The 26,329-nt window shown below is 49.4% G+C and overlaps 1 protein-coding gene across 3 annotated transcripts in view; it reads right to left on the bottom strand.

Moving 5' to 3' along the window:
• Positions 1 to 14,642: 14,642 nt before the first annotated feature.
• LOC113897295 (rho-related BTB domain-containing protein 2) overlaps positions 14,643 to 26,329 on the bottom strand; it is a 32,457-nt gene continuing 20,770 nt past the window's right edge. The window contains exons 8-11 of one of the 3 annotated variants that reach the window (XM_027549900.1): positions 24,724 to 24,874; positions 20,278 to 20,366; positions 19,173 to 19,278; positions 14,643 to 17,825 (exon numbers count right to left, since the gene is read on the bottom strand). In XM_027549900.1, the coding sequence (XP_027405701.1) occupies positions 17,608 to 17,825; positions 19,173 to 19,278; positions 20,278 to 20,366; positions 24,724 to 24,874 (564 nt within the window). In that variant the 3' untranslated portion in view covers positions 14,643 to 17,607. Of the gene's footprint in view, positions 17,826 to 19,172; positions 19,279 to 20,277; positions 20,367 to 24,576; positions 24,630 to 24,723; positions 24,875 to 26,329 lie in introns of those variants that run through there. The other 2 variants (XM_027549902.1, XM_027549903.1) reach the window with 2 other exon arrangements.

Here is a 26,329-nt window from a genome sequence, read left to right as displayed (position 1 = left end):
CTCCCATGGGGCTCGTCCCCAGCTCCAGGCTCTGAGCTGAGCAGCGCTACAGGAGTGGGGCATGGTGTTGGTGAAGGGGAGCCCAGCGAACCCTCGTAGGAGGTGCTGGGCTGTGTGGACGGTCAGTCTCGGAAAACAAGGCCACACCTGTTGTCTGGGTGGTGCCACGTGTGTAGCATTTGATGGGAATAAGCTCACACAGCCATCTTGTTAGGAAAGACAGCTTGACCGTGGTGCTCATGTCCTGCTTTAAAGTGCCCGTTGTCATCCACAGATGGTGTGGCCCTCTCTCGGGCATGTCTGTTCCCCATAGAATTCACCGTATTTCCGAATGTCTTTCTGCTGTGACTCTAATTTTAAGGCAAGGAAGCATGCCACGTCAGTTTACTGCTAAGCAAGTGTTTTAACGAATTGTACTTGGGGTCGCAAATTTGACCCTCGAGGGGGCAGAGGAGGTCTGAGCTAAGTAGCCCCGCAGGGTGGCCCGAGCAGGGTCATCACAGCATTCCACAGAGCAGGCAGCCCCCAGGCTCGTCTCTGAAGCTGTCTCTGTAAAGCTAGGTTTCAGATGCGAGTGAAGCCAGTGACAGCAGAGTGATGCAATATTCTATAGCTGAGGAAGGAAATAAACCCCCAGCAGAAGCCAAGCGAGTCTTCCATTTGCTTCTGGATGGTGGTTGTGGTTGGGACGCGAACTCCAGGCACGTGATACATGCCTTGTTCCCCTGGGATATGGGAATTTAAAAAGTTTGCCTTTTTTAAAACCTCTCTGAGCTATTAAGGGGCTTCCCTGGTAGCTCAGATGGTAAAGCATCTGCCTTTACCAATGTGGCAAACCTGGGTTTGATCCCTGGGAGATCCAAGATCCCCTGGAGAAGGAAATGGTAACTAACCCACTCTAGTACTCTTGCTTGGAAATTCCATGGGTAGAGGAGCCTGCTAGGCTACAGTCCATGGGGTTGCAAAAACTTGGGCACGACTGAGTGAATTCACTTTCACTTTCACTTTCACTTCTTGAGCTATTAAGATACCTGTTGTGTTTTCTGGTATATTATTCCTAGAAAATAGAATATTTACTATTCTAGGAAACCTAAGGTTGACTTAAAGGAACAGTTACTTGAAATTTGATGTGAAACATTTCGAGCTTAACCATACATAGACTTCCACAATCTTAAGTCAAGTCTAATGCCATTTGAGTGTATTGAAAAGCCACTGTGTATCTTTAGGGAATTCCCTAGCAGTCAATAAGCTAGGACTCTGCACTCCACTACATGGGGCCTGGGGTTTGATCCCTGGTTTGAGAACTAGGGTCCCGCAAGCCACACAGCGGCCCTAGTCAAAAAGAATGACCAGTATCTTAATTTAGCACATGGCTTAATTAGCTGAACAGCAGTGCAGGATAGAAACAGCCCCCATCCAGCCCTCTCCTGCTTGCTGTGTTAGAGTGTTCTGTGTTGAAAGTCTGCGCTGCTGTTTGTGTGTCTGTTGTGAAATGCTGTGCATCCCTGAAGCTCTCTCAGGGACAGGTTCCTCTGCTCAGACCCCAGTGTGCTTCCTCTTCTACGTATCTGTCCCTCACTGTTTAGAAAGGGAAGAGTGGATGTTTTTCCTTGACTACCCTCCTCCCTTGGATGTGCAGACTTCTGAATCCTTTAAGGTTGGCGATAACTCTTTCATCGGGAAGGAGGTGATTCTATAAGGAATTGCGGGAACTCATTCAGCATTTCATGACTCAGGTGTTCTTTGTAATATGTCTGAACTCTCATTAAGTAGATGGTTTAGAAGATTAAAGGAAAATGATGAGATGCATACTATTTCACTTTTCAAATTTATAAGAGAATAAATACTTAGGTTAACTTGTTTTATACCCGTGTGTAGTAGTGATTCTTGAATTTTGAATGTTTCCTTACTGTAGGCATGAGTTGCTGGAGGAAGCCGGGAGACAAGGCGTGCCTGCGCACAGTAGGACGGGCCAACAGTTGTGGTCTGGCTGGAGGTGTGTATGCACCCCCTCACCTCCACCCACACCCGCGCCCGCACCTGCACCCCCTTCCTGGGCCGGTGATCAGTCCCTCCACAGCCACGCATAACCTCCTGCCTCCTGTCTCCCGTACCCAGCTCTGGGTCGGGATGCCGGCCTGGTAGGTGGCTGCTTGCCGAGCCAACGTGAAGAGCGGCGTCATCATGTCTGCCCTGTCACACGGAGATCCAGCGTGAGATCAGCATCAGCAACCCGCCGCATCGGCCGAAGCTGCGCCTGGGGATCCAGGAGATCATGTCCTGACAGGCCCCTAGCCCCTCCCACATCCAGAACAGTGCACCTCCCTCCTTCCCTAGGGAGAGTTCGCCCCCCCGCCCCGTTTGTGTCGCTTGCGGGGTTCTCTATACAGATGTCCACTGTTCCTGCTTAAATAAAGTTCTAGCATTCAAAACCATGACAGCTTTTCATTTGCGGCAGTTGTGTTGTTAAAAGATAGATGATGAATACTTCATACAGATTATTTTTGTAACAGCTGGGCTGCAGTGGCAGTGTAATACAGAAATGGAAGTTTTTGAAAACATGAAAAAGGGACTTTTGAAAGTGTGAAAAGTGTAAAAAGAAAGGAAGTTTTTGAAAATGTATTAAAAGAAATGTAAATATAAATGTCAAGAAAGTGAAAGAAAAGGCTTAGCCCCCAGGCTGCATTGTTTTTCCCTCATTTGACTTGTCAGGCCTGTCCTATTCGGCAGATTCCTTTATGGGAGCTGTAGACCCTGGGCTCTCAGGGTTTTAAGAGTCTGTACATCCGCCAGGTCACACCAAGTCGTATCGTGCTCATCCAAGTTTCCTCCACGTGGGAAGACCTTGAAAGTCCTGTAAGAGGGTCCTCCTAGTTGGAAAAATTAAAACGAATCTGGTGGAAACGTGGATTGCTGCCAGGAGCTCAGGGCCGGCCAGCTCCTCATTTCTCGAGTGCAGACTCAGGACACAGCTCAGTCCCCACACTCGGTGTGTCCACTCTGGAGAGGAACCCTGGTGAGGAGACGTGACCTCCCAGATGTACCTGCCCTGAGGAGCAGGTGGAGCCTGACTCAGGCTCACAGTTATTTTACACAAAAAGAGTGAAGGCTTTCTTGTCCGTTTGTCTTCCTTGTTTCTAAGTGTGAGCGTGAGGGTGGTCAACTCACCCGCACTGATGCGCTTGTTCCCAGCGTATCTGCTCTGCTCTCTGTGCCCCAGAGGGTTCACCAGAGCCACCTTTTTAGAAATGAAGGTGCTGAGGGTTCCCCGGAGGTTTTATTAAAGTATCTCAGTAAAGGGAGCTTCTTATGAGTTGAGTTTAACAGGTGGTAAACTCAAGCAGCAACCCCCGTGAGGATGGGGTTTGGGGTGGGGCATGGGCAGAACCCCTGATGAGCTCCTGGGGATGGGGAAGGTGGCAGGAAGGAGGGTGAGGGCTGTTCCTTGTGGGATGTCCACAGATTGTACCTGCCCCCTCACTGATGAGCACTTAGGCCGTTTTCCAAACACTTGTCACTGTTTTGGAGAAAACAATCATTGCCCAGCTCCTACTCAATTGTGTAGAATATGTTTCTAGAATTGAAGTGTAAACATCTGCTTTATTCATTCCCATCCTCCGTTCATCCACCCTTCCAGCCAGCCAGCCAGCCAGCCATCTGTTCATCCATCCATCCACTCACTAATCCATCCATGCATCCACTCAGTAATTCATCCATCCATCCATCCACTCAGTAATTCATCCATCCATGCATCCACCTGTCCATCCAGTCAGTCAATCATCTGTCCATCCATCTGTCTACTCACTAATCCATTCATCCACTCATCCATCCATCCTCCATCTGTCTATCAATCTATCCATCGATCCAACCACCCATCTGTCCATGCATCTATCCAACCACCCATCCATCCATCTACCCATCCACTCATTAATCCATCCAATCATCTGTTCATTTATCCATCCATCCATCCATCTGTTCATTTATCCATCCATCCATCTATACAAACTTCCTTCCTCCCTCCCCCGATCCCTTCCTCCCATCCTTCGTTCCTCAGGAGAACTTTACGTTTTTGTGCATACTGGTATTTTATTCCTCTTAAGTTTAATCATAGGGTATTTCTATTTCTCCCAGCACCTTCCTTTTTTGGATTGCATCCTTTCTCCACTGCAGTTTCCAGCAGGTACACTGATTCTTTTGCCAACAATAACTCTGGAGAGTTGTTAGCATCTGACTCCCTGACAGAGCTGTTCTATTATCTACCATGTTTCAGCTGATACTTTTGATTTTTTCAGGTAGGCCATCATATCATCTTCAATCAGTGGCTATTTTATTTCCCTCTTTCAGCAACTACAATTATTATTGACTTTTCTTGTCTGATAGAACATTCTAGAACTTTCAGAGCATTGATAATTAGCAGAGGTGATCACAACATCCTTGACTTGTCCCTGACTTTAATGAGACCACTTGTAACACATCACTATTCAGTGCGATGTTTGGCCCTTGGCTTGAAATAGATGTTTCTAACTCTGTTTCAAAGCTGTCTTTTTTGCTTTTAAAGAGTTTTTAGCAGGAAGATGTTCAGTTCTATCCAGTGAAGTGGGAGACAGAGGATGAGATGGTCATGTTGCATCACAGACTCAATGGACATGAGTTTGAGCAAACTCCAGGAGATAGTGAAGGACAGGGAAGCCTGGGGTGCTGCAGTTCATGGGGTTGCAAAGAGTAAGACACAACTTAGCAACAGAACAACAATAACAACAGCGGGAAGATGTTGCATTCTATCCAGTCTCTTCTTCAGCATCAAGTCAAGAAGACCACACATGGAGTGGATTGTAGGAGGCCATGATTCTCCTGCCCTGGCCTGTAACTGCCCCCTTTGCCACATTACTTTGCAACATTTCCTGTCAAGAGGCATGGCATATTTCTACAGCTTCTGGGCTGGCCTTGTGACTTGGCTTGGCCAACAGAAAGAGGCAAAGTGACAAGCTTCCAGGGCCTTGAGAGCATTGCTCTCTGGCCACTTCCCTATGAACTAGCCCAGGCCAGCCTGCTGGAGGACAAGACTCCCATCATTATCCCTGCCAACAGCCAGCTTGTCCATCATGAACCATGGCTACCCTTGAGCAGCCAACCTCAGCTAACCCACCAGCTGACTGTGGATGCAGGAGTGTCCCCACTGGAGATCAACCACACATCAGGCCCCAATCAGCCCCCCGACCCACAGCCTGATGAGAGATAATGGGTGGCTGTTTGCAGCCACTAAGTTCTGGGTGGTTCACTGTGCAACAGTAGATAACCACACAATGGCTGTTCTCCTTTGGCCTGTTGAACATGAACTGATGTTTACTGTTGTGTCCTGGAAATCAGAGAATGAGTCTGTACGTGTGATCTGGCCCAATTTTTTGACATGCTGCCGAGTTGCCCAAAACTCAGCAAATGTGACCAGGCACTCTTTATCAGAATTGGCTGAGACTTTATAAAATCGAAGGCTCATTTTGTCTTATTGCTTCAAAAAATGATGCTACTGGGATTTCCCTGATGCTCCAGTGGCTAAGACCCCATGCTCCCAATGCAAAGGGCCTGGGTTTGATCCCTGCTCAGGGAATTAGATTCCACGTGCCACGACTAAAGATCCCACGTGCTGCAGCTAAAAGATCCAGCGCAATGCAGCTGAGACCCAGCGTGGCCAAATAAGTAACTATTTAAAAACTGGTGCTAAGACCCAAGTGGCCAAATTAGTAACTATTTAAAAACTGGTGCTAACACCCAGTGTGGCCAAATTAGTAAATATTTTAAAACTGGTGCTAAGACCCAGCGTGGCCAAATAAATAAATATTTAAAAACTGGTGCTGGAGCCAACTTGTGGGAGAGGATGGGGTGTGCTCCCTTGGGTGCTCAGCATGCTGGGTTCCAGGTGTGCGATGCTTAGAGGAGAATGAGTGTGATCTCCAGAGTGAGGACACTGTGGCCGACACCCAGAGGTCTTAGGCCCCATAGACACAGCCAGCTGAGGCCACTTTCTGAGTGGGGAGGAGAGAGGGGGGCTACCGACAGTTGATACCGTCCCATAGTCCGTCACAAAGTCTAAGTCGAAAGAAGCTCCCAGAATACTGCTGTCCCTGGGGTTTTGCTGTGGTGGTTTTAAATTATGTCCTCAAGTTTTGGGGTGTTCCTCTGCTCAGAAGGGAAACCAATCTCCCTCCCCTTGAGTATGGACTGAGCTTAGTGACTCGCTTCTAATGAATAGAATAAGGTAGAAATGACAGCATGTAACTACTGAAAAGAGGGCCGTCAGAGGCATTTCAGACTCTTCCTCACTCTCTCTCGGACTTCCTGCCCTGGGCAAAGCCAGCTGCCATGTTGTGAAGACACTTAAGCAGCCTGAGGAGAGGTCCGTGTGGGGAGGAGCTGAGGCTCCGCCAACAGCCCTGTGAGTGTGCCATCTTGCAGGCTGTTCTTCCAGCCCCAGAACCACCTTCAGAAACCTGCAGCCCTACATGACATCTTGACGATAACCTCACGAGGGACTCCCAAGCCAGAATGGCACAGCTAAGCCATTTCTGAATTTCTGACCCCACTGAAAGAACCTGAGATAATAAATACACGTTATTTTAAGCCACTAGGTTCTGAGGTTGTTTGTTACACAGCACAAGCTAACTAATATACTTCTTATGGTGGCTCTGGGTGGTGAGTTCATCCATGTCAACTTGTTCTCTTTCATGGACTCAAGGTTCTGGCACAGTTTTCTCTGCTCTAAGATCCCACTAGCATAGACGTCTTAGTTTACTGGATACCCTACTTAAAACGTATGCCAACTCTTTGCTTGATAAAGAGTGAGTTTTGGTTTCTGAGACTGGTGTTGTACCTGAGAAGCAGGTCTCTGACCAAGGCTCATCTACGGACCTCTGCAGGAGAAGACCCCAGAAGCTGCCTGACATCTGTCCTAACCACCCTGCTGTTGGTCTCTCACCCTTGTGTAGGGTTTGGCGGCAAGCTCAACACAGGGTACCCCGTGTAGACAGAAGCCATGTCATGGATAATTCCATGGTGGGATTACATGGTTGGTGAGAATGCCGAGGTAGATTGAAGCAGGGGTGGGTTCCAGCACTGCCCTCTCCTGATGTCTTCAGACCATCTCGTGGGAGCTTCACACACGTGCCAGAGACAGGCACACAGGATGCCTTTTTGGTAATGAAGCACTTGCACGCGGCCAGCACCCAGGAGCCCCCTTCCTGACCCCCAAGGGGAAACCACTACCCCGATTCTTGTCTGCTCACAACGCTTCACTCACCTATTTCACTCACCTGTCCACCTGGACGCCAAACTTGCCTCCAAACCCCCAGATGGAGTCAACCTGCAAGCAGTGCTTGGAAAGCTTTGACTGGTGTTCATGGCCGACAGCTGACTGGAACAGGGGCAAAGTGAAGCATCAGACGCCCACCAGCATTGCCACACTAGACCCGATGCCCCACCCTGAGGCAGCCTGCACTTCTGCTCAGTGTGGGTGATGCAAACAAAATCACTCAACGTGGAAGCCGGCCCAGAGGGAGGTAACTCCAGGGGGCATCGCAACACCAGGCCCCCCAGTCAGGTGTTCCTGAACCCTGTCCACACCAGGCTCCCCAGAAGTCTCCCAAGAACCCCAGCCATAGAGGGCCTTCTGAGGTGCCTGAGCATGAAGAAACAGGAGGCCAGCCCCCAACCAGAACCACAGAGCCAGCAGCCTGCCAACGGCTCCTAAGCCCACTTCCAGGAAGACTGCTGGCAGTGATCACCCTCTTCAGGTGGGACACTGTCAAAGCATGTGACCCAGGAATCAGGGCACAAACTGGAACACAGATGCCATGCTTCAGGCACACCCCACACTCAGTGTCAACACCTGCCACACATCCAGCCCGTCCAGGTGTGCAGTGGGGCCTGCCACCGCCTCATCATCCCCCAGTCAGGGAAGTGGGTCTGGTGACTTCCCAAGGCCACATTCTGACCGAGCAGTCCACCCTGAGCTTTGCGCTGTGTAGTCAGCAAGCCATGGCCCATGCCCACATCCAGCACCGAGATTCTTTGTAAATAAAGCTTTCTGGAACATACAGATGTTTCTGAACATGTGTTCATTTACAGAAAATCGATGCCTCACTTTGTGTCAAGACACTACAGCTAGTTCAGGAGCCACCCGAGACCCTGTGGTGGCCAGGAAGCTAAAAATATTTATACCCCAAAATCTGAGTGGGCCCCGTGCTGCTCTAGTCGCCCAGGCCCGACCCTTAGAGGAAGGCACCAGGCTCCCTCGGCAGAATGGAGAGTGGTCACGGACCTCTCTGTGGACACTGAGGACACAGGACAGATGACTGACGCATGACCCAATGCCAGGCGAGGAGGCGGCTCGTCCAAAGCCTAGTTCCTACTCAGGGGGTCACCCCCACCTTGGCTCCCTCCTACAATAAAGCAAGGGGCCTGCCGGCCCACTACCAACTCCTCTCCCACTTGTTTATCTGGAACTTCAGCGGTAGCGTTTAGGGTCCAGCCCCCACAGGGTCACCACCACCTCTGACAACTCTGCAGGCAGCTCAGGGCACATGTTATTCCACAGCCGGGGAGCAACGCAGGTTTTACTTTCCAGTCTGGAGCTGTTACTTTCTTTCCCTCCCAGGCTGGATCCAATGCCCACAGCTAAGAGCCAATCCAGAGCACTGCAACCTCCAAAAACCTGTGGCAGAGACCATCCATCTGCAGCTTCAGGGTCACACCCGGAAAACATCAACAAGGGAACATGGAGGCAGCAGCACCCAAAGGATCCCCCAGCATGACTCTTCATCACTAAGAAGTCAGAGCGAACTCTTCCAAAAATGTGGCCAGAGTGAAAGCTTAGCAATTCTCCCAACTTTCTGATCAAAACAGCTTTCTCCCCCAGATTGGCCTTGGTCTTACACTGATGAGACTCTATTTCTTATTAGACAGTCAGCACCAGGCAGAGCACTGCAGGAAGCAGGGATGACACTCTGGTTGTGGGGGGCGCCCCTCTCTCAAGCAGGTGCTGGACTACGAGTGTGACAAGCCCTGTCATTCCGGGCTTAGTCCAATCTAGGCACAAAGGGGATGGAGTAGAATTACAGAGGAACCCGACCCCAGCTGATACCTCAGCACAGAGTAAAGGCAGACATCTCAAGTTACCCAGCCTGGGAAACGTGCACCCACTCCACTGCAGACGCAGCACACCTGCTCTGGTCTACTGTCCTCTCTGCACGGCGGACACAGCCCCAGCTGACTCAGCCCGGGAGGCCCAATAATAGCCATATGGGAAGCTTAAATAGACCCAGGAAATGAAAAATGTCTCCATAAAATCAAGATCTATGACCACTGAACAAACTCTGTGTTAGACAACATATGTAAGACACAGTATGGAAAAGAAAGAGACTTCTGAAGTAAAAAATGGGAAGGGAGAATGAGAAAGCTAGTATATTGACAGAACTGTCTGGTCAGAATACAAGCAGTCTACAAAACAAAAATAAAATAGAAGGTAATGCACAGCTGGATGACATCATCCACTCAACGGGCATGAGTCTGAGGAAACTCCAGGAGATACTGAAGGACAGAGAAGCCTGGTGTGCTGCAGTACACGGGGTCACGAAGAGTTGCCCACGGCCGAGCGACTGAACAACAGCAACAACAATACATGCTCGTGTCAAGTGAGTAGCAGAGATAATAGCTGTTGTGTGTGTGTGTGTATGTGTGTGTGTTAGTCGATTAGTCGTGTCCAACTCTTTGTGACCCCATGGACTGTAGCCCACCAGGCTCCTCTGTCCATGGGATTTCCTAGTCATGAATACTGGAATGGGTTGCCAATTCCTCCTCCAGGGGATCTTCCCGACCCAGGGATCAAACCCAGGTCCCCTTCCCTGCCAGCAGATTCTTTACCGTCTGAGCCACCAGGGAAGCTCAATTCCATCCATAACTCCCCCTTAGTTTGCCTTCAGTGGTGTTGTCCAAACCAAGGAAGACATTTGATAGCTTCCACATCTCTCATTCCTTCCTTTTTCACCATAGTCTGTATGAGACTCATAGAATGCTTAAGAAGAAATATAAATATTGCGCGTACAGGGGCAAGAAGTCAGAGGCTGTATCTATAAATCTGTCAAATTAAAGTATAGATCTTGGGTCTAAAAAAAATTAAGTGCTATTGTGTCCATATAACTGGAGGGAGGAGATTAGACTTTCACATAACGTGTCAAAAGCCTGTGGGTCTCCAGTGGAAAACCCCAAGTATTATAAAAAGATTATTTTTTCTATGCTTCTACCACTTCTAAGTTGATCCAAAAAAGCAGGTATGATGGGTATTGTAATTTTTTTCACTGATCTACATCCTTGCACAAACAATTATTTTCAATTCGTCCCTTGAACCGAAGCAAAAGTTCTTGGGTTTTTCCCTCCTTTTGTGCATCTCCACTCTGCCACAAGGAATTAATATCAGCTGTCTTTTTAAATGGCACCCCACTCCAGTACCCTTGCCTGGAAAATCCCATGGACGGAGGAGCCTGGTAGGCTGCAGTCCATGAGGTCGCTAAGAGTCAGACACGACTGAGCAACTTCACTTTCACTTTTCACTTTCATGCATTGGAGAAGGAAATGGCAACCCACTCCAGTATTCTTGCCTAGAGAATCACATGGACGGAGGAGCCTGGTGGGCTGCCATCTATGGGGTTGCACAGAGTCGGACACTACTGAAGCGACTTAGCAGCAGCAGTCTTTTTAAAACGTTGATCGATTTTTCCTTTGTGAACAAGTCTGTTCATATTATTACCTTTCCCAAGAAAGAAATAGACAATTGGTTGCTTTGTACAATACATATGCTTATATTGCCCCTGAAAGAATTTTCCAGTGACTAAACATACTTTTCCATTACTTTAGAATCTTGACCTGGCTATTGGTTTTCTCACCAGAATAAAAGGGAAGCTAGGAAATAAGTTTTGTATATTGACAAGTCATTCCTACTTATTGTAAGACTTCTCGAAGCTGATCTCGAAGTTTTGGTAAGATATTCCAAGAGTCCAGAAAACTTATCTGCTTTTAAAACTTCTGGGCTTCTCCAATACAGCTCTGCTTGAAATGGCAAACTAAGCTGTGGTCAAACTCCTTTGTTCTGTAAGTCCTCTGAGGGACCAATTGTATATTCATACTTCTTAAAATACCGAGCCACGTTTCTCTGAGTCTTGGCCTCTTCATTTTGCTTAATATTGTTCCTGGGTTTTAGAAGGACAAAGTAATCATCAAAAAAAAAAAAAAAAAAAAATCAAAGGGCTTTTTCAAAGAGTTTATCCAGTAGCGAGACAAAAAGCTTTTCCTGTGAGATCGAGAACAAGACCAGGATGCCCTGTTTTACTACTTCTATTCAATATCTTATTGGCAATTCTATGCACTTTATTTTGGCTATTATTACATCAGCTCCACCTCAGATCATCAGGCATTAGATCCTGGAGGTTGGGGACCCCTGCTCTAGGGGGTGTTCCCTCTGTTGTTGGGCGTGGACTATGTAGGCGGTGTCATAGGCCTGGTTGCTAGGGCCTACCTTGTGTGGAGGCTGCCAGCTGTTCATTAGTGGTACCTGGTCACAAGGAAGCTGGCTGCAGAGCCCCATGGGACCTGGAGCCAGTGCTGGCTCACTGGTGGGCATGGCCAGGCTCCAGAAAACTCCAGGGCTGTTGCCCACCCACTGGTGGGTGAAGCCAGGTCCTGGGGTTAGTGCCAGATGACTGGCAGGCAGAGCCATGCTCTGGAGTCTGGCTACAGGGCCCAGGTATCCCGAGTTAGGGTTAGATCACTGGTGCAGGCTGGAGGTAGGGGGTAGTTCCTGACACAGTTGGGGATCGAATCTGGCGTGTCCTGAAGCTTGTATTGGCCTGCTAATAGGCAGGGTTGGGGCCCAGTTGGTCCTAGGACAGGGTGTCACCTGCTGTGTACAGGCTGCGTCCACAGTCTGCAGGACTGTGGTTTTCTTGCATTCTGCCCGCTGGTGGGTGAGGCTGTCCAGAGGCTAGTGAAGGTTTCCTGGAGGGCAGGGCCCTTACCTGCCCACTGGCGGGGGAAGCTGGGTCTTGGCCCACTGGTGGGCAGTGCCATGTCTAGAGGCATGCCTAGAGGTGGCGGTGGGCTCAGGACGTCTTTACTCAGCTGTCTGATGATGGGTGGGGCTGTTAGTTGTTTGGCTTGAAGCATCCCAGCACTGTGGACAGTGACTGCAATCATGAAATTAAAAGACACTTGCTGGGGCACTCTTTCTGCCCCCTTCTGATGCCTATGTCAGAAGCTTTCTCTATCTCCTTTATACTTTAATAAAACTTAAAAAAAAAAAAAAAAAAAGACACTTGCTTTTTGGAAGAAAAGCTGTGACAAACCTAGACAGTGTGTTAAAAAGCAGAGACATTACTTTCCGACAAAGGTCTGTATAGTCAAAGCTATAATTTTTCCAGTAGTCATGAACAGATGTGAGAGTTGAACCAAAAAGAAGGCTGAGAATTGAGGCTTTTGAACTGTGGTGCTGGAGAAGACTCTTGAGAGTCCCTTGGACAGCAAGGAGATCAAACCAGTCAATCCTAAAGGAAATCAACCCTGAATATTCATTGGAAGGACTGATGCTGAAGCTGAAGCTCCAATACTTTGGCCACCCGATGCAAGAGCTGACTTATTGGAAAAGACCCTAATGCTACGAAAGATTGAGTGCAGGAGGAGAAGGGGGCAACAGAGAGTGAAACGGTTGGATGGCATCATTGACTCAGTGGACATGAATTTGAACAAATTCTGGGAGATAGTGAAGGACAGGGAAGCCTGGCATGCTACAGTCCATTTGCATGCTGCAAAGTGTTAGACATGGCACTCCACTCCAGTACTCTTGCCTGGAAAATCCCATGGACGGAGGAGCCTGGTGTGCTGAAGTCCATGGGGTCGCAAAGAGTCGGACACGACTGAAGTGACTTAGCAGTAGCAGCAAGCGTTAGACAGGACTTAGCAACTGAACAACAATAACAACATCCCAGCAGTGGTGCCTACAGGCTGTTGGGTGGGGCTGATCAACCCCACCCAACTCATTAGCTACTGGGGCTAATGAGCTAGTGGGAAGATCCCACAATAGTGCCTATGAGCACCCGTGTCCACCAATAGAAGCTTCCAAGTATGGCTGTTACTGTTCAGTCGCTAAGTTCTGTCCAACTCTTCGTGACCCCGTAGACTAGCCTGCCAGGCTCCTCTGTCAATCCCCTTTATGGATCACAGTCTTGTCAGGGCAAAGGGGCTTGTGTAATTCAGTGAAGCTATGAGCTATGCTATGCAGTGCCACCCAAGATGGGTGGGTCATGGTGAAGAGTTCTGACAAAACATGGTTCACTGGAAAAGGAAGTGGCAACCCACTCCAGTATTCTTGCCATGAGAATCCCATGGACAGTGTAAAAAGTATAGCTGTTACCAGTGTCTATACCCACAGCCTGAGCCACACCCACCCACTGCCTCTCTGGGACACTCTTGAAGACCAGCAGGCAGCTCTAACCCAGCTTCCCATCAAGTGACCACTTTTGCCCTAGGTCCCAGTGCATGTGTGTGCTCTTTAAGACTGAAGTCTCTGTTTCCTCCAGTCCTGTGGGACACGCAGAATTAGGACCCGGCTTGCCTTCAAAGCCAAAGGCTCTGGGGGTTCATCTTGCTGATGCAGGATCCCTGGGCTGGAGAGCCCAACTAGGGCTCAGAACTCTCCTGTGGAAAAACCCTGCAATATAATTCCCTACTTTGTGGGTTGTCCAACCAGGAGGATGGTACTTGATGATATTGTGAGTCTGCCCACTCCAACCATCTCAGTGCGGTTCCTGATTTATGTCTTTAGTTGTAGAAGATCTATGCTGGTAGGTTCTTGTCTTTTTTATCAGTGCTTGCTCTGCAAATAGTTGTAATTTGGGCTGCCCGTGAGAGGACCCAAGCTCAGGGTCTTTCTGCTCTTCCATCTTGCCCCATCTGTATTGTGATCTTGTTTTCAGAATAAAGACATGCAAGGGGGCCCCTCCTGGTGTCTCCTCCCCTTCTCTGCCTCCTCCTCCGTTTACCTTTCCCAGTTCTTAGTGGGAGGTTTCCTTGCTTGAGTACTCTTAGTGCGGAAGATGCACTGCAGCACCCTCAGTCCAGGGAGGGCACATCACTTCCTCTTACTTTAAAAAATACTTTGTAAGCACTTCAGCCCTCCTTCCACCACACCTATCTCTACAGTATTCCAGTCATGGCAGGGTGATGTTATGAAACTAGTACTCCTCAGTTTATCTTTTCCATCTCAAAACTTCGTGTGCCCAAGACTGGCATGGCGGGACCCAAACTAGAATTGGCCGAGTATTTAGGGACCCTCAGGGTATGGTGCCCCAGTGGAGTTTGGTAGGGGTCCTACCTCAGTGGCCTTGGTGCAATAGCCCTTTGCTCTTCCCTTTCAGAGGTCCTGCCCTACTGCCCCTCTGTTCCCCGGAAGTCACGTGTTTCTTGCTTTTGCTGTTCCTTTTGTGGAGGGCACTCTGCCTTCATCTTCAGAGGAAGATAGAAATGAACTCTTGTCAATCAAGTGTCAGGTCACTTATCCCTTTCTCAGAGGACGTCCTTAGTGCCCACCTAAAGTATTAGCCTTGTCAGTGTTCATCATGTTTATTTAAGGTAAGCTTGAGGAGAGCCTGAAGTTGCCTTGTTTTATATCCAGTCCAAAGAGCCCCTGACCCACGACAGGCACTCAATTGTTTCACTAGTGGTTGTTTATCTTTTCACTCTTCTCTCCATTGGAAGTTCTCACCTTAGAAGAGTTTGTTGGAAATATCAAACAGTACAAGAAAGGCCATTAGGTACAAAATACTCATGTGTTTATGAATTCATGACCAAATTAAATATGCAATTTTATATAAAAAGAGGCATGTGTGTGTTTTTCTCCCCCATCCTCCCGTTCTCCTCTAGAGTTCTGAGTGACGTGGGTGCAGGAGTGTGTGTTCTTGCTGTGTGACCCACTCCTTCCTTCTCGCTTTTATGCCTCAGGCTCAAGCTTGCCCTGTGTGAATGTGTCTCCTGCTCTGACTCAAGATTTCTGGGCACCAGGTTCCTGGGGGACTGGAATTCAGCCCCTCCTCCATCCCTCTCCTCCCTGCCCTTCCCCTGACTGGGCTGGCCCAGGTCCCCCACAGCCTCCCCAGGTGGTATCTCTGAGTCCCACCTGGGCTTGCTGGGCTCCTGGAGGTATGGACTGGTTCTGACGGAGCTATTGGAAGGGGTGCCGAGACCCTGCCTGCTGGGATCCTGCTGTGGCCTCTCACTTGTGAGCCTCCTGCCACTCCTGAGCCGCCTTCCCTTTCTGTCCCTGCTGGCCTTTCTGCATCCTCATCTTTGGGCCAGACGCCTCAGGCCTGTAAGCTCATGGAGACCTAATTCCCCTGCTGTTGGATTTCAGGTCCTGCCTCTCCCATCCCCCTAGAGTTCTTGGGAGGCCCCCATGGCCCCTCCTACACCCTTCCCAGAGTGAAGGGGCTGGTGCAGAGCAGCACACCCCACCTAGGAGGTTCCCCTTCTGTCCCCTTCACCTCAGCCTCACCCTGAGCTCAGCAGAAGTGAGCTGACCAGCCAGGAGAGGGCAGCACATGTCTGGTTTCCAAGCCTGCCACCTGGAGGACTTGGAGGGGAGGCAGCCATGGCCTTGAAGTCTAGGGCTCGGACACCAAGGGTCACAGCCATTCAAGACGCACTTGGCCTGCCACCTCCTGCTCCTTCTCTTGACAAGGCCTTGACCTCAAATCTCTAGGTCTTGGCACCACAAAATTGATGCAGAGGTTCCATTTTTTGCGGGGGGGGGGGGGGGGGGGCGGGTGGTTGCTCTATGCCAGATAATTGGGGGTGGAGCCCCCCACACCGGGCCCTGGGACCAAAACCCAGTTCCTCTCCTTAAAGCATCTTTCTTAGATGAGATGAGTCCTGAGTGCTGAGGACAGGAGCTCAGTCTCTCTGGCTCCACCTTCATCAGAGGGACCCTGTGTTCTGAATCTAACAAGGGTGTGTGGAGTGAGATACAAATCAGAATCAGAAAAGGGGGAGAGGGTCAGTTGTGGCCCAGCTTTCCCCCATGGGCTGCAAGATACTGTCTTAATCCTCCACCATCCTCCAGTCTCCTCCCTCCTCTTCTCTAGACTGACCTTGGTTTTGCTCCTGTTCAGTTCCCCCATTCTTCCCTGTTATCACCAACCAGCACTGAGTAAGGTCACGTACTTCATTACGATCCTTCTTTACAAAGACTCCTATTCTCCATGTCAGTGCCCTTTCCCCTGACCTTTGACTCCTACCGCATCCCACCCCTTCAACACGGTCATATCCTATGGAGTTACCTGCTGAAGTTGACAACAGATTGATTCTCATGATGGGTCCAACATCATGGTGATTCCCGAGCCCACCCTCCCCGCCCCTGCAATCTCATCCCCAGCATGCTGAAGGCATGCACCATGCCCTCCAGAGTCAGTCAGTGGGGCCAGGACATCCTCGGTCACAGCCGGTTACACTGCTTTCCTGAAAAGCATCGGAGTCAATTTTACCACCTCGACCATTGCCTCATCCACATGGGGTCCCCTGCTTGGCTTTATAAGAATGAGAGCCATCCAGGGTCTTTTTCTGCTTTTCTTCTTTTGAGGGGACAGAGGCCACAATGCTTTTGTCGGTGGTGATTTTGTTCATTGTCTGCGTATTTTTGCAAAATTTACCCTCTCCCCATTAGAAGCTGTGCTGGCCAGCAGCGGGGGGGAGGAGCCCAAAGGAGCACGGGATTGCTGTACTCAGGTCCCATCACCCTCTACTTTCTCTCCCCCTGTTCCAGTGTTTCCTTTTGTTTCCATCTCCAAACCTGAGCGGTAAAGGATGGGGGGGAAAGAGAAGTTTCTCATTGCACCAAGAAGCACTGCTTCCAGGGCTGAAGCTCTGAAAAACCTCTGCCACCTTCTCAGGCCTGGTTGCCCACACCCCGGAAGCAATGCTGGCAGAGGGCAAGCCTTCTACTTGCGGCTTCTGGCAGCTGCACCACAGAGGTGGAAGCCTGGAGTTGGGCTCTGAAGGCTTAAGTTCTACCCTGACTTTTCCAGTGAGGATTTGAGTAGGCTCCACGTGGAAAGGCCCACAAAGCCACTATAACCCTTCAGTTCCATAAATGGAGACGTGAGGCCAACAGAGGTAGGACCCTGCCTGCCCACTGCTGCTCCCTGGGAGGGGGCTGCCTTCACAGACCAGGACACACAGCTTCCCAGCAGGAGAATTTCCCCTTTGATGCTAGGGTTCTCCGACCCACAGACAAGATGCCACAGTCCTCAGCTCTCTCCCCGATGCCCGCCTCCAAGAGTTGTCTCCCGGCCAGCCATGGAATCAGGACCTCTGCACAGGGCCACTGCTCTGGTCCACGAGGCCAGGCTCCCTCCTCTCTGTGCTGAGCTATGTTGGCTGGTGAGAGCAGCTCCACCCAAAGGGTCCTGGTTATGCGAGTCCTCTGTCCCTGGGAGGTGGAGGGGGCGATGCGGAGGAGCAGAGGGGCAAAGACAAGTGGGGACAACAGCAGCAGGGTCAGAAGAGGGTGGCAGCATCTCAGACCACAGCCGAGGAGGAGGATGGGGACGCCGAGGAGGCGGCCGAAGAGGACGCCGAGGACGGACTATTCCAGAACAACCAGCGCCGCTTGGGCTGCCGCTTCAGGTGCAGATAGTCCTCCTTCTCGCGCTCCTTCCGGGCCCGCTGGTAGTGGTCTTCCTCCTTCAGGTACCAGACGGGTGGCCACCGGTGTTTCTCGAAATACTGCTGGTTTTCTGGGGCAGAACGGCAGTAGGGCTGGGTGAGGAAGACGCAGGAGGAGGGGCAGAGGGACTCCCACCCCTGCCCCGCTGCCATGGAACATGCCTCTGGTCCTCCTAGGCCCACATGCCAACCCCTGGGGACCAGAAGTGGAAGCCCTGCCTTCACTGAGCCCCCAAAGAGAGTCAGTTGCCCAGGGAGTGGAGCCGACGGTCCACACTGGGGAAAGGCATTTCCACTTGCGTCTTTCTTCAAAGGCAGAGGGAAGATCCTATCAAGGCTTGGAGAATAAAGCAGGCTGTGACAAGGGATGAGGGAGAAACGGTGAGAAGAGCTGTGGGCAAGAAGATGCTCGGCCTGGCTGGGCTGACAGCAGGTGCAGCTGGCAGAGCTGAGGTTCTGAGAGGGGAGGTATGGGGGGTGGGGGTATGCAGGAGCTCAGATGGGAGGGAAGGCTAGGCTGAGGGGTTTGGACTTCTTCTGGAAGGTGTGGGGGCTCCACGAAAGTTTGGGACCAGGGAAGTGAGGCAGTTGGAGCTGTGCTTTAGAAAGAAAATGCTAGAAGGGTGACGAGGAGAGAGCAGGAATGGGAGAACTGGTAGAGTACTAGGGAGGAGGGTCACAGCAAAGCAGACGGTGCCCAGTGAAGACCAACTCGGGGAGGCCAGCCACACCTCTCCCTGGATCCCATGAATCCTGGACCCCTGGATTCCTGTCAGGCCCCAGGACCTGAGACATCAATTAAGCAGAGACCAAGCTGCAGGGACCCCAGAGGATGCCCAGATCTGTGTTGTCCAAGCTGTGACTTGTGCCCATTCCTAGGTTATGAAATTAATGTCATGAGTCGTGAACAGTATTAAAAACAACTGATAAATTTTTCAATATGTGTACTCGGTCACAAGGTAAAATGTAATTCTTGATAAGCTAGAGGGGTGGAATGTGGGGATGGGAGGGAGGCTCAAGAGGCAGGGGATATATGTATAATTATGGCTGATTTGCATTGTTGTTTGGCAGAAACCAACCAACATTGTAAAAATTAACAAACAAACAAAAATGGATTTCTTATTGTGGAGTTTGATCCACAGACATCTAAAAAACACCACCTCTAGTCTGACTGTACCTGTGAAAAGCAGAAGCTCAGAGGGGCAGAGTGAATTGCCCACAGTCTCTGGCTGGCTGGGGCTGGGGGGCCGCCCTCCACACCAGCGCTTTTTCCAGGACCCCCTCCGCTGGGCTGGGTGCATGTTTGCAGGCTACTCCCCACCCACAGGGGTCTTTGGCAGCCTCTGGGCGCCCTGGGGTCAGGTCAGAGGCTTGGACCCAAGGAGAGGGAGGCGACAAATGCCGCTGGGGATGCTCACCTGGGGACATGGCCTTCATGTCTCGGGGGAACTTGCGACACACATTGTTGTAGTTGGTGCAGATGTGGTGAAGACACCAGTCAGCCAACTGGTACGCACAGTGGAACTGGGAACAGACAGGAGCATGTCTGTGCTGGGACCCCTGGGCCAAGGTCTGCACACAGATGTCTACTTTTGCCTTCAGAGCCAGAGCTTTGGCGCAGGTGGCCAAAGGCCCTGAGTCACAGAGAACCCACCTCGAGAGGCAAGGCCACACAAAACCACGATGGAATGACATGGATTTGCTCCTTGGCCCCATCACCACCACCTCACCCGTGACCTGCCCCCAGCAGCCGCAGAAACCCACAGTCCTATGAGGTGGCCTCCTACTGGGTCTGCCCTCCTCAGATCTGACCCCTCGTCCTCCATGCTGGACCAGAGCAGCCTGCACCAAGGTGCTGACAACCGGGCTTAGAGAGCTGACCTCCCAGGCATATCTGCATTATTTTAACTTCAGAAACTAATCTTTAGAATGTTGGGCACCCTGAGGGCTGGTAGGGGAGATTTTGCTTGCCTGTTCTAGGTGGCTCAGACAGTAAAGAATCTGCCCGCAGTGCAGGACACCTGGGTTCAGTCCCTGGGTCAGCAGGATCCCCTTGAGGAGGAAATGGCAACCCACTTCAGTATTCTTGCCTGGAGAATCCCAGAGACAGAGGAGCCCGGCAGGCTAAAGTGCACGGGGTCGCAGAGAGCCAGACATGACTGAGCAACTGACACTTTCACTTGGGAAAATGGAGGAGGAAGTTCATCTTAGATGGAGAGTCCCCAGTGTGCCTTAAATGACCCCAGCCGGCAGCAACCACGTCTATACAGGGCTCTGGTTTCCCTCCCCGGCCCAACGGTTGCCTGAAGTCTCTGTCCCTTCCTGCCACAGCCAGCCTCTTCTCTTGGCATGTTGGGGTGAATCTTCTGGCCTGCAGGATAAGATGGGTCTGCCCACTGGGGGAACCAAGTCTGTCAATGGGTTTCCTTCCTACCCACCACCTCCCAAACCCTCCCCATTTGCTGCCAACAGGCAGAGCCCAGAGCTGAGAATGTTGCAGAGATTCCTTCCCTGTCATCCTACCTGAGCCAGTTCCAGGAACACAAGGACGTCCCCGTCGATGTCCACCATCATCTGGGTTGCTTCCATCAGCCCAGTCACTGTGTACTGCTCTGTGACACACACACAGCCAGGAATGGGCTGAAGAACCACAGGAGTGGACAGGCACTTCTTTATCCCCTCCCCGACCCCAGCAGGGGCCCACAGCAGGGCAAAGAGAGGTCCGGGGCAAGTCCCAACAGGCCAGGAAAGGCCACAGGAGATTTAAGTCTGCTCCTACCAGTGAGGAAACCAGGATTGGAGCAAGACTTTCCCACTGGAGATGAGGTGGGAAGTGAAGGCGGAGACTAGAATAACCTATGAAGCTTTTTAAGCTACATATGTTGCAGCAAGGAGTTATACAGGTGGGGTGAAAGCCCCCACCCCTGAGAATCAGCCATTGATACTGATGGGAGAGGGTATTAAATCTCAAATTTGCTAAGAACTATAGATTAGAACTAAGGATTAAATCAAGTTGTTCATTTTAATTTAAATTTTGTAACAAATTGTGTACTAACCTTGCATTTCATGTTAAGACCTTTCTAGGGAAGAAGTAAACACTTTGAGTTCTGAATTTTAACTGTGTCAGTATAAACTGATAAAGTATTTTATCTTTAAAAGTAATATGTCTCAGCTGAGTCCATGGGAAAAGACCTAGAAACAACAGCCATCCCAATAGCAAAAGCATTGCTAATGCAAATACTGTAGCCTTGAAATCCCATTTCCAACTACAGGAAGCCAAGACTTCTTAGAGAAATGGCTGATACGGGTATGGGGCAGGAAATGTACACAATGAACCTGGCACATCTTGTCATTCCAGAGCATCGAAAGCTCTTCTAGAGACTCTGCAGCCAACTTGAGAAGACTTCTACAGGTTAAAGGAACAGCAGAGTATCTGAGTTTCCATAAAGCTAATTGCAATTATTTAAAACCGATAGCTGGAATCAAGATTGCCGGGAGAAACATCAGTAACCTCAGATATGCAGAGGGCACCATCTTTATGGCAGAAAGCGAAGAACTAAAGAACCTCTTGATGAAAGTGAAAGAGGAAAGTGAAAAAGTTGGCTTAAAACTCAACATTCAGAAAACTAAGATCATGGCATCCGGTCCCATCACTTCATGGCAAATAGATGGGGAAACAATGGAAATACTGAGAGACTTCATTTTGGGGGGCTCCAAAATCACTGCAGATGGTGACTGATGCCGTGAAATTAAAAGATGTTTGCTCCTTGAAAGAAAAGCTATGACCAACCTAGACAGCATATTAAAAAGCAGAGACATTACTCTACCAACAAAAGTCCATCTAGTCAAAGCTATGGTTTTTCCAGTAGTCATGTACGGATGTGAGAGTTGGACTATAAAGAAGGCTGAGTGCTAAAGAATTGATGCTTTTCAATTGTGGTGTTGGAGAAGACTCTTGAGAGTCCCCTGGACTGCAAGGAGATCCAACCAGTCAATCTTAAAGGAAATCAGTCCTGAATATTCATTGGAAGGACAGATGCTGAATCTGAGACTCCAATACTTTGGCCACCTGATGTGAAGAACCAACTCATTTGAAAAGATCCTGATGCTGGGAAAGATTGAAGGCAGGAGAAGGGGACGACAGAGGACAAGATGGGTGGATGACATCACTGACGTGATGGACATGAGTTTGAGTAGGCTTCAGAAGTTGGTGATGGACAGGGATGCCTGGCATGCTGCAGTCCATAGGGTCACAAAGAGTTGAACACGACTGAGCAACTGACCTGAACTAAAAACCAATAGAGTATGTTCAAGTCCAAAAATTCATAATCACATGTAATATTAATAACAAAAAATCAACTGGTCACTCTCAAAAGATGATAGCAAACAAATGTGTGTCTTGAAAACTGGTAAACAGGGACTTCCCTGATGGTCCAGTGGCCAAAACTCTACACTTCCAATGCAGGGGACCAGGTTCAACCCCTGGAAAGGGAGCTAGATCCCACATGCTGCAACTAAAGATCCTTCATGCCAGCACTAAGACTCCACTGCAGCCAAATAAGTACATAAATATAAGAGAAAAGAAAAACAACTGGTAAATTAAAATACCACATATTCACCTGCCTTTCCTACATGAACTATTCTACTGGGAAATCAAACCATAGGTGAGGGAAAGTTTCCCTCCTTTTGAAAGTATTCTACCAGATTAAAAAAAAAAAAAAAAAAAGACCGAACTGGAATATTACCATTTCACAACACTTAATAAATGAATGGATCCAGGCAATAAAATTCAAAGGCTGCTAACACCACAAAAAGCGAGAAAAGCAGATGATCTATGTTTCTTGATGAAAAGCAGAAACAGCCTACAAAATGTAGTCTCACCAAAAGAAGACTCGATCTAATCTAGCCTCTAGACCTGAAGGCCAGTTGATAAGACGGAAACATGGTGGACTACAGAAAGGCGATCAGTAAAAAAATCTAGGTTCCCTGGATCAGAGGGTTTTTCCAACATATCCCAAGGGAAAGTTCTGTTTTTGTTTTTAACAGACAAGGAACTTACAGATTAAAAAAACCTTAAAAGATATATAAAAAATAAAATCATGCTATAGTGTTTCAGGATGCACACTTGGATGATATAACTATGAAGAAGAGTAAGGAAGAGCAATCATAAAATCTTAGAGCAATAGGCAGAACGGTTACTTCGGGGTGGGGAGGGCCTATGGTTGAGAGGGACAGACTGGGGGCTCTGGTGTGGCGAGCAAGGGCCACTCGGTTTGTAATAATTTATCAAGATGAACACATATTTCATGTTTTTGTGCAATATTTAACATTTTAAAAATTAAGCTTAAATTAATAACTTCATAGTAAGCTTATATCACAAAACATGTCACTTATTATACAACACTTGGCATTTTCCACTGTTCCTTTACACGGTACATAGAAACATATTTTTTAAATATGTTTTTTAGCGATTATGAAGCATTTCCCAGGAAAGGCCATTCAATGTTATTTTCTATAAGCCTTTCCATGCAGCAGTGAGAGGTAACATTATTAATGGTTACCTTGCAAAAGCCATCCACGTGTGCTTAACCAGTGTGCCTGTTTGACTTGTCTCTGATTGCTTGCTATGATGAAACAAACTTAAAGAAACACCTGAATACATTTTTTTTTCATTTGGGCCATTTCTGTGTAGCAAATCTTTCAAAAGTTATTTAGTCTAAGAGTTTTGGACTATTTTCTGTGTTCTGGGAATGCTGCACCACTTTTTCAAATTGTTGTAGCTGTGATCTTATTTATTTTTTATTTATTTATTGGTTGAACCACTCAGCATGCAGGATCTTAGTTCCCTGACCAGGGATCAAACCCGTGCCCCCTGCAGTGGAAGTGCAGCCTTAACCACCAGACCACCAGGGAATTCTGCAGTTGAAATCTTTAGAAGCCTCTTACTCCCTGCCCTAAAGCCCTCAGTGTCCCCTGGCCTGCCTCTGCAGGCTCAGCTCTTAACATTTGATTCTGGTCAATCATTTCCACCTCTTCCAGGGACCAAGCGCCACCTTTCAATTCATTTCTCATCATAGGATCGCTGCTTCCCTCATAGCCAAGTCCCAATCTTGATCATCTGCCGAGGGCCACAGCAGCTCTGACACCAGGTCCTTCCCTGAACCTCAACTCAGTATCTGAGGCCTTGCTCTCTGCTGCCGACCCACCCAAGGACATTAACCTGGACATCAATGCCAGTACAGGTACCAACACCAACATCAATGGAACGCACATGCTGACTCCAGCTCAGGAGCACCACCTGTCGGCGGGCACCACAGGCTCCACATGACTTCTCATCTGCACTGCACCATCTCTCCTCCTGCCCTGGCACCCCAAGTGCTGCTCCTTGGTCTCCCTCCTGCCCCAGCCCCTGCTCCACCCAAGCCTCTGGGGTTGGTCCATGCTGAAACCTGAGCTCTAGCTCACAGGATCTTCCAGGAATCAAAGAATTAGGAGTGACCAACAATTAGGTCAATGTTTACTGTGTTTCTAGAAGAAAGAGAAAGGGAAGGTGGAAGAGAAGAAGGAAATGAGAAAGGGGAAGAAAAACGAAAGGAAGGAGGAGGAGATGCAAGGGTAGGAATGAGGAATGGTGTTCTGTTCTTTTTGGCTTCTTAAGCTTGCCTAAGTGTGGCCAAGCTGAGAACCTCGAGCCCTGGCATCTACTGGTGCCCACTTGCTGCACCGCAATAACCTCTAGAGAGACCTATAAGGTGACCCCACCAAGCATCCCTCTCACACATTTCCTTACATCCACGTCCTCACCACAACCCCAATACGCACCGACGTATCTCACGCTATGTAAACGTATCCCCTTGGTGCTGGCGGCCTGTCCCCTAGGAGGAGACAGGTGAGAGAAGAAATCACGACTCCCAGGGGGTCCCCTGACTCCTCCTCCTCCCTGGAGGCCCCTCCCCTGGGCTTAGCTACCTGTGAGGGCGACCAAGTGTGGCAGGCAGAGGCGGTTGGCCAGGATGATGAGTTTCATGTCGTCCAGGTCGGGGCTGGAGGTGAACATGCCAGTGTACAGGTACTCCAGCACGGCCCGCATGCAGCTCTTGCTTGTGTAAGGAAATACCACCTGCGGGTGGGAAGGAATGGGGCAGGCTGCAGCAAGGTCCAGCTTTAGGGAAAGAGCAGCAGTTCTGAAGAACTCAGAAGGCCCTGGCCTGGACAGTTGGTCTCCCATAGACAGGTTGCCACCCCTCTGAGGTCCCTGGACCTGCTCAGAACCCCTCCTTCCCCAAAGGCTAATCTCCCACACCAACAGCCTGCAATGAACCCATCTGCTGAGCACCTGTGAGCAGGGCTCCAACAGCTTTTAAAAGGACCTGGACTCGCGTTAGCATCTTTCTGGTTTGGAGGAAGCATAAAGGAATCCTTCCGGTCACCTGCACCTGGCCCCACTCTATCCTTCGGGGAGCAGTGCAAGTGGGATGTGGATGAACGGAGCGAACACCAGCTGGTCTCTCTGGGCTGCTCGAAGCTACAGCTCTGGGCCTCTGGGATCTCCCCAGAGCGAGACCAACACAAAAACTGCTTTCTCATCAGCCGCCAGCCTCTCCAGGCTGCACTGGAATTGGCTGGAACTTTACAGCTGCTTCTGTGACTCTGGAGAGTTCCCATCTCACACGTTGCACATCTCAACCCACTCATGCTTCAGGGAGCAGAGACAACTCAAATCTCGAACTCTCCGCTTCACCTCCCAGAAGGACTCCCTTTCCAGTGTGTGCTAAGTCGCTTAAGTCATGTCCGACTCTGTGCGACCCTATGGACTGTAGCCCGCCAGGCTCCTCTGTCCATGGGATTCTCCAGGTAAGAATACTGGAAAGGGGTGCCCTTCCCTCCTCCAAAGGATCTTCCTGACTCAGAAACCTTAGGAAATGCCTTCTCTGGGTTATAGGATGCTATGCTCTAACATTCTTTGTTCAGCTTTTCAGTGCTTGCTGAGCACTGACTAAGGGACCAGAGCTGAGAAGGGTACTCAGCAGAAATAAAAGACCTCATCCGCATACTCAAGGGAAACCTCAGATCAGCTGGAGACACTTGGTGTGGACCCTTGGAACTTTAAGTAGATTCACAAAGGAGGACACTGTTAACTCCAAGGCTGAGGGATGGACAGTCAGTGTCACAGTTCAGAGAAGGGTAGAAAGGAGGTCAGACTTGAACCCCAGTCTTGATTTGGCTAGAACTCCCACTGACTCCTGATGTTTCCTCTAACTAATTTTCTACCCACTGACTCCCACCCTACACCTTGACTATAAACTCCACTTGATCATGCTCAATTAAGAATAAAAACCAGTTCTATACTGAGGTCTCTTTTCCCCTATTGCAATAGTTTCTGAATAAAAAATCTGTTCTTACTGCTTTAAGAAAAAAGTTTTTTCTCAACTATAGAGCTAGGATGTGACCATAATTGCCCATCTTGGTATATTGCAAAGTCCTTGGCTATAGGAGCCATCTCATAAACTTCTCTTGGGCCCATCACTTGGTGGTTTGTACAGAGTCAAGGCTGAAGGAAGTACTGTGAAGTGAC

Source organism: Bos indicus x Bos taurus, chromosome 8, assembly GCF_003369695.1.
Source record: "Bos indicus x Bos taurus breed Angus x Brahman F1 hybrid chromosome 8, Bos_hybrid_MaternalHap_v2.0, whole genome shotgun sequence".
In the NCBI taxonomy this organism is placed as follows: Eukaryota; Metazoa; Chordata; class Mammalia; order Artiodactyla; family Bovidae; genus Bos; species Bos indicus x Bos taurus.
The sequence above is the reverse complement of the archived record's forward strand: the minus strand, read 5'-3'. Positions and strand labels throughout refer to the sequence as shown.